Source organism: Temnothorax nylanderi, unplaced genomic scaffold, assembly GCF_030848795.1.
Source record: "Temnothorax nylanderi isolate EJ_2023f unplaced genomic scaffold, tnyl_v1.0 TNYL_tig0664_pilon, whole genome shotgun sequence".
NCBI classification, from domain to species: Eukaryota; Metazoa; Arthropoda; class Insecta; order Hymenoptera; family Formicidae; genus Temnothorax; species Temnothorax nylanderi.
The window spans coordinates 43,529-52,476 of NW_027249726.1; the positions used below are offsets into that span (position 1 = coordinate 43,529).

At 36.9% G+C, this 8,948-nt stretch overlaps 1 protein-coding gene and 1 pseudogene across 1 annotated transcript; one reads left to right on the top strand and one right to left on the bottom strand.

Moving 5' to 3' along the window:
- Positions 1 to 2,985: 2,985 nt before the first annotated feature.
- On the bottom strand, positions 2,986 to 6,187 carry LOC139784706 (uncharacterized; annotated as a pseudogene).
- Positions 6,188 to 6,290: 103 nt separating this feature from the next.
- On the top strand, positions 6,291 to 8,914 carry LOC139784708 (S-methyl-5'-thioadenosine phosphorylase). Its single transcript, XM_071723903.1, has 6 exons — positions 6,291 to 6,445; positions 6,835 to 6,995; positions 7,726 to 7,946; positions 8,013 to 8,215; positions 8,294 to 8,503; positions 8,617 to 8,914. Exons 1-6 carry the CDS (start codon positions 6,428 to 6,430, stop codon positions 8,653 to 8,655), a joined length of 852 nt encoding a protein of 283 aa, XP_071580004.1. The 5' UTR covers positions 6,291 to 6,427; the 3' UTR covers positions 8,656 to 8,914.
- The last annotated feature ends 34 nt before the right edge of the window (positions 8,915 to 8,948 follow it).

An 8,948-nucleotide genomic window follows, 5' to 3' on the forward strand; every position in this document is an offset into this window, starting at 1 on the left:
GCTGTGATTGTGTTCTGTGGTTACTTCTGTATCATTGGTAAGTTTGCTGAGAATACTCGGCGATCTCTTGACGGCGATCTGTGACGGCGATCGTTCGATCTCATTGGCGTTCTCTGTGCAGGCTTTCTCGGAGACCTGGAAGCGCGACTTGATGTTCGGGCTTGAGAGTTCCTCGAGTCCCAAATCGGGTTTGTCGGAAGCGGGCTGGTCGGATTCCTCGACCGGTTTCATTGTCTACATTGAGCTGCTTGCTGCACTGCACGCATCGGAAGCAATTCTTGTGCCAGACCAGACCCTCGGCTATCGTCTCTATCTGCTTTCGCTGTTATCGTCATCAGTTATTTCTGTATCATTGGTAAGTTTGCTGAGAATACTCGGCGATCTCTTGACGGCGATCGTTCGATCTCATTGGCGTTCTCTGTGCAGGCTTTCTCGGAGACCTGGAAGCGCGACTTGACGTTCGGGCTTGAGAGTTCCTCGAGTCCCAAATCGGGTTTGTCGGAAGCGAGCTGGTCGGACTCCTCGACCGGTTTCGGTTGGATCAACATCATGTCGGATGAAGAAGCTGACGGCGTCACCGATATTGAAGATGTCGAGAACGATGACGATCTGTTGTGGTTGGATCGGCGCGAATTGATTCTGGTAGTAAAAAGTAACCCGGCATTCATGCGAGGCATGAAGAGAGATGATGATTTGCTCAGTCAGTCAATTATGGAGCAAACGAAGCAGCTATCTTCTCTAGTGGCAGCTAATTTAACTCATTCTAGTAATTCAGTTCTTGGCGCACTCTCGATTGACAAGGTCATCGCACAAGGTGTGCCTGTTGAAAGGCACCTGGAGTGCATAACGGAATTACTGTCCATTATCAATCAAAAGTATATTAAGGGTCGACAGGAGTAATTCCATTATGCACTCCAACAGTGGATATCTCTGTATTCTGATGTTATGAAAGATTTTCATATAAGATTGAAACTTATGTAACTAACTCCGATATAGATATTCACACGCCATATTGCTGTAGTGTATGACTTTGTTAAATGCAATATCTCGAAATTGCCCAATTATATTGGTTTACTTAAGAGTAACATAAGTCTTATTGCCAACACACTGTTAATAGTAATCAAATTTGTATCGTAGGTATGCTGGACTCTGTACTCTATATTGCTCATTGAATAAAACTGGCAAATATTACTGCTTGAAATTTATCAAGTTTGTAATGTTTATCTAAAACCAATGTACATATATAAAAAAAAATTAGCTTTTTGTTTCCATGAATTTTGTTCAATGAGTAATTTTGGTAATATAATTTGACGTATGCGTATGTTAAAACTCTACCAAGTCTTGCCAAGCGATTGTTAATATACTTTGTAGTCGAACTACAACGTATACCTTGATAAAGTAATGAATTTATTTTTATACTTGCATAGAATTCTAATTTTTAAACATGCAATTTATTAACGAATTATAACATTGGACTTGCAAAGTTTTATCGACAGATAATAATTATTACAGTTTATTAAATATGACATACATTATCGTTTTGAAAAAAATATATAGCATATTATGTTAAAAGATACTTTCCCTAACATAATAAAAATTAGAACCGTACTTGGTGGTGGTTTTAATAACACTATAATTTATTTATGTATCGTTATTTTGAATTATTTACTACTTGAAGACGTACGTAAAAAACAAGTTCACATTTATACCTCAAAATATAATTGCTGCTTTGTAACATGATACGTTCAAAATTTAAAGTGCATTATTTTTTGTAATTGTATCTTTTTGTATCTCTATTAACTGATATAAATACTACAGGCAGCTTTACAAATATTCTTGATGAATGTTGTTTTATTAGTTGAAATGCAGTACAAGAAGAAATAATTAGTTTTGTATTATTAATATATAACCGTATTCGTCATCTTATTGTATTTTATACAGAATGAATGTATGTAGGATAATAGAATTAAGCGAAAATGTATGGTTATGGAGGTGCCATTAAAATTTAATTAAATTTAATTTAATTAACGTATCTATAGACGATTATAGATGGTTCGGAGAGGACCAATGTAGTCATAAGAAATATATATAAGAAATGCGATACCTCTAACGTTTCACTTAATTTCACGTAAATAAATCAAACTACTAATCTTGATTTTTATTTTCACGTCTTTTATGTGGATTGAGAGATTCAGGCGCATTTAATTTAAATTTGTGCTTTTCATATAATTCAAAGCATACGTATTTAGTTTAACAAATAAGATAACTAAATGACCTACTATTAAATATAAAACATTTAAAATATTACATATGATTTTAAAAAGTCATAATTGGAAAAATTTAAACAGATGGATATCTTGTAATTATTCGAACAATAATTTTAAATAATTAAAAATAACAAATGTAATACTAAAACTAAATTTTTATGAAAAAAGTTATCGCAAAGTATTATCTAAAAACAAGAACGTGTGTCGTATACGCAGAAAAAAGTATATTCTTGATTTCGAAAATATCTTTAGTTTCTGAAAAGCATATGAATAAAGTCATTTATATAGGTCAACCAAGAAATAAATGTTGAAATAAAAAGTTGAAATTCTTACAAGATTATAGATTGTTTCGTATATAAGCAAGAGCACTGTAATTTTCTTATAAGAATTTCAGCATTTTTTTTTGGTTGAACTGTATATGACTATTCAAGCAAGTTTTCATCGTTTAACGCAATATAATCACATTTCAAGATTTCCATGTTGAAACTAAAGATAATTTCAAATCAAGAATACTATTTTTTTCTGTGTAGGCATAAAATAAACATTGCATTCGGGGATGAGATTAGCAACAAGATGTTTAACATATGAAGGGTACAGGGGAAAACCGACCCAAGTCCTTTTTTGTCGAAATCATGTTATCTTGTGGCAAGAACTTTCATAATTCTTATCCGTTTAAAGAACGAACGGTTACAATCATTGAAAATAAGGCTGACACATGTGCTGGGAAAAACGATTATAATCCACTCGCTTATGAGGAAGAACGAAGAACCATAATATTCAACATACATTGTAATCACTAATTGTAAGTAAGCACACATGCTGATATTCACTATCACAGTATTATCTTTTCGATAACTCCTCAAGATATCTGAGACCTTGAAACTTAAAATTGCGTTTTTCTCAAATTACTCCGGATGGACATCGATGTGCATCGAAAACATATAGAAACGCGCCGCCGCTGATAAAAATCGCAATATCGCTCTTTTTCCAAGGAGAGTGTGCGTACAGGATTTCGCTTCTGCAATTTCGCCTGTCTTCCCACCGGGAAGCTAAAGCTCGATCGTGGTGGTAAAGTCAATTAGTACCCATTAATCCTGGATACCAATCAATCCTGGACGATCCAAGGAGATCCTGAGAAATACTCTAAACGATACTTTACATTCAATTTCACGATTTCGGTATATTGATATTCGATAAAATTACAAGTTCCGTCCATGCGTTTTTCCTAGAAAAAGAAAATATGTACAATCGCCATCGGTATTAATCGACGTTGCTATCGGTCCTAACGCTTATAAATGTTAACAAATCTCTCGCTTTCTCATTTATTCATCCTCTCTCTCGCTCGCTATCTTACTGTGCCACTTTTATACAGTATTATGTACAAAAGAATATACTACAGATTTATTCGACAAACCAAAGGGATATCTCACGATTCGTGAGATGCAACGGCTGACGACTGGACCGGAAGTCGTCTCTTCGGCTCTCCCGATCGTGCCGTCCCACCGCCCTGACGTGGTGCTTCGCGTGTGTCTATCGTATATATTTCGCGATGTCACTCTTCTTCATTTAGTATAAAAAGTCTCATCCGGTGACACGTTAATAGGTATACGTAAGCCAATCCGAAAGTTTGTTACACGCTCGACCTATACCCTTAGACTCGACATGCGCACTTTTAATGAGGAATCCTTAACGATTAATCCTTACACGCGTATTAATATGTGATGCTGATATGTGATGTAACTGAGATCAGTGGAACGCATGGAAGATAACATTGAGCCAACATTGTATGTATGATCCTTTGCATTTGACACTTTGCTGAGTCCAGACCGACCTGAAATGAGAAAATTGCATTATTAATAATTTAATTGTACTAAATATTATACAAACCTTTTCAATTATTATAAGCCAGAGATAAAATGTGTGTGAATATAGTTTCATATATCATCTTACATAAAACTCAACGTTGTAGATCATTTGGTCATTGTTGATTACTCCGGAGGGTTGATGACATCTCCCCTGAAAGCACGGTCATATTGCCAAGGTGCCTGTTCCTCTCCAATAGGAGACAGAAAGTATTCTCGTAGATAATTTCTCATCCCGTTAGCAGTATCTCCAGCTCGATTAGCCCCGACTCGGCCAAGCCTGGCAAAGTGTTGAGAACAGTAGTTCCTCCATTCCCCGTACGTGATGGTCCCATCCTCTGTTTCCGCATCAATCATGTTTATGGGGCAGTACTGTCTATCATTCCAATTTCTTCCTTCTTCACCCATCATAATGAAATTATGAAGACAGGGAAGGGCCTTGAAGATATTATCACAGTTGGTAGGCGACATGGCGAGTGGTCTATGTAGGATCTTCCATCGTGCAGTCAAAATTCCGAAAGTGTTCTCAATTACCCGCCGTGCTCGAGACAAACGGTAATTGAAAATTCTCTTTTCATCGGTCAGTGTTCTCCTTGGGTACGGTCGCATCATATACTCTGTGAGCGGGAACGCTTCATCCCCCACAAACACATAAAGGAAAGGTCTCCTTTTTCCTGGAATTGGGCTGGGATCAGGCAGACACATTTCCGGATGCTAAATCTTTAGCAAAATCAGTGTTGGCCCATACGCCGCCATCACTTATGGAACCTAAAAAAAAGAAAACAACTAAAACTTTCCACTTGGCGATTATCATTCTATAGCTACAGAAAATGCAATGAAGAATAACACTTACCAAACTGTCCGACATCCACCCATGTAAACTTGTACTGTGCATCACACGTTGCCATCATAACCATACTGAAGAACTGTTTATAATTAAAGTAATTCGATCCTGAGTTTCCAGGTGCTTGAATCCTCATATGTCTACCATCAATGGCCCCTAGGCAGTTGGGAAACTGCCAGGATGTCATGAAACCATCACTGATTGTCTTCCAGTCTTCCTTGCTGGGAACTTTCAAAACAAGAGGCTGAAGTACGTTCCAAATCTCTCTGCAAGTTTCGTGTATGACTTTGTACACCGTGGATGTCCCAATCCTAAATTCAGCATGTTTCAGTTTGGCTGTATCTCCTTGAGCCAAGTACCTGCAAAGTTGATCACAGATGACATTAAAATAGACTGAACAGAAACAAGCAAGGCTAAAAAAACTATATAAGAAACTCACAGCAATGTGACGGCAACACGAAGGTCTGTTGGTAGTGGTGTGCGATTACTTCGCTTTATAAGACGAGGGTGAAGGAGGTCAACCAAAAGACGAAACTGATCAGGCGACATTCGGAACAACCCAAAAAATTCTTCGTGATCAGTTTCAATAAGTTCCCTGACGAGGTTAGAGTAGAAACCTTGGGCGTCTCTCACTCGATTTACCGGTCGAACCCACCACCGGCGACGAGTCACTCTCCTTCTTCTCCTCAGCAAGACGTATTGCAGCAGTATCAAATTGTTCCAATTCAAAAGATACAGAAGCCGCAGATCGGTATTTCTCAAAATATCCATTTTTCTGTTCCGATTATTATTTTGAATTAGAAACCTTTATAAGATGCTACGTTTTAACATATATATATGTATATATGAATATTTACTTGATAGCACGACGATCCAACACGTGTCAACACTTCTCCGTTTTCTTCTTCTTCTGATGGCCGTCGAGCGCTGCTCAAATATAGGCCAGGGCGAACCACTCGTCGTATAGTAATAAAATCCCCAGGATAGAGGGCCTCAAAAGGCGCCAGTTCAGTCATTAACTTCGTCGATACAAGATGCCGAGCAAAAACACTTCCCGTGACTTGCACATGCATGTCCCGCCATTGACGACGTAGAACGTACGTCGTAAGAAATGGACTTGGTTCATTTCGCCTACTGCCACTGTTACGACCTACTACACTGGAAAACGCTTTCTTCATCTTCTATAGTCTATGCCTGAAACGTACTGCTACTGCGTTAATGCCAACTTAAAACTGTTTAAATCCTCTATGTGGAATATGTGCGGTTGTAGCACTTCGCTTACTACCACTGTTACGACCTGCTATACCGAAAAGCGCTTCCCTGAGACGTACTGCTACTGCGTTAATACCAGCTTACAACCTCTATGTAGAACAACCTTAACGCGCCACGCAATCCGCGTTCATGCTAGAATTTTATATCGCTAGTTCAAGATAGCAAACCGAATAGCTGTCACTATGGCAAATAAGATCAAGGTGAGAGAATTTTAATCTACTTTATAAACATATGGCGATATCGTTTGAAGGAAGTGTACATCTCAATTCTCAGGGGTCATATATTTTTTTATTATATTTATACTAACCGGTTTTATATTTATACCGCATAAATATTATAAGCGGTTGATTTCAAAAATTACTCGATGCACAAATATCTGACATGTTGCATTATTAGATATTGTATACGTAATATTATTATTATTATTATTATTATTATTATTATTATTAAATGCACTTGTGATGCATTGTGTATGAAAAGTCGACGAATACAACAAAAAACATTCTTCTTTTTCATTCTTAAAGTGTGATATAATATAGATAAACATACAAGTTATTATATTATTACTATACACTTTTATATTTTTTAGGTGGGATTAATATGTGGTTCGGGTCTGGGTGAGACCGTACACAAAACGTTCAATTGTAGCAGCATCACAAGTCGCGAGAATGCAGAGAACGACTTCGGATATCCGTCCAGTGATCTATACCATGGATGCATCGATGGAGTAAACATAGTGCTACTGGCTAGGTGGAATTCCTTATAAACCCTTTTGTTTTTGCATCTCTTTTTAAATTATGCAATCTAGACTGGCACATTAATATACAGAGTGTTGAAAAAGATGGTACCAAATTTTAGAAGTATGTAGTACTTGTTAAAACAAACCGAAAAGTCTTAGTAAGCATTACTCTAAAAACCATTTATTATGTGAGTTATAAAGCATTTTCTACAGTAGATGTTCGATGTTCCCTCTGTTCATTTCAACACACAATTCGGCACACTTTCTCATTGAAGATCAAACATGGTCAAAAATTCCAGGTTTATTTCGTATTTGTTGACTAGAGTTTTCTGTATCAGTTCGTCCAATGTATCATCTGATGTAGCACACACCATGCCCTTCAAATGCCCATAAATAAAAGTTTAACAGATTTAAATCCGGTGAGCGAGGTGACCATGTGTGCAACTGGACCGCCACGTATATTCCACTTTTACTCGTGAAACGAATGCTGAGAATACATCGAATGCTTTATAACTCGGAAATAAATGGTTTTTGGAATAATTACGACTTTTCGGTTTGTTTTCACGAATACTACATACCCCTAAAATTTGGTACTACCTCTTTTCAACACCCTGTATACTTTGCTTTATCCTTTTGCTATAAATTTTTTCATGTAAAAGCCGTTTTACTTTCTCTGTTTTACAACGTTTAGTTTAAACGTTTGTCTTGATCATTAATGAATATTTTCCTCTCTTGACGCAGACATGGTGCAGGGCATGTATTTAGCCCTACCGGAGTTAATTATCGTGCTAATATAGAAGCGTTACGGCTTGCTGGATGTACCCACATATTGGCGTCTACTGCGTGTGGATCATTGACGGAATCTATCAGCAGGGGACAATTAGTCGTGCCTGATAGCTTCATAGATAGAACTAATTCCAGAAAGGGCACGTTTTATGACGGAACATCTGCCAAGTACAGCGGTAGGTATATCATGTATATCTTTTTACATGTACAATCTTTAAAGTATGTTGCCTGTGAAATTACAGGAGTATGTCACATGCCGATGGAGCCTGCGTTCGATCCGCGAACGTCAGAGATCTTGTTGCAAGCGGCAAAAAAATTGGGATACAACATAAGGAAGGGTGGAACAGTAGTAACTATCGAAGGACCGCGCTTTTCCTCTAAAGCGGAGAGTAACGCTCTGCGTCTTTGGGGTGGACATTTGGTCAACATGACTATATGCCCGGAGGTCTAAATAATAAATCTATACGTAAACTTGTACGTCTTAACAATACTATTTATATAATGTTTACATTTTTTAAATCAGGTATTCCTAGCGAAAGAAGCCGGTCTTTTATACGCAGCTGTAGCAATGGCGACTGATTATGATTGCTGGAAAGAAAGCGAGGACAATGTTCATGCAGCCGACGTATTAGTTGTGTTCAGGCAAAATGTTGATAAAATAACGAATGTGTTACTGGAGGCAGTGAAGATTATTGGCTGTGGAGCTTGGGAGCAGGATATTCTTAAATTGAACGTAATGTTTATTATTGTATATTATTTGTAAACCTATAATATTATACATAATACTGAAGATATATATTTTTCTAAATACATGCTAACAAACAATAAAAGAGAAATAATTTTCAGGACTTAATTGAGAGCAGCAATGTGACTGCAAAGAAATAAAGCTTCTACTTGCAAAGCGGAATGAAAAAACATGCCTATATATACATACATATATATATAATAATAAATACATAATATTGTCAAAGCTGTGTAAGATATGTAAGATTTTAATGAAGAGTTCTATACATTCCACGCGCGGAAATTTTTATACAGAGGCTATTATACGAAGAATCAATTTATTTTATGATGACATTTTATGACATAATCACAAATAAGAGCTTGTGTAAAATTATTACATAAAATTGCGTTATATACACTGTTTTGCAATTCTATATATCTTACCTTCTCCCCCT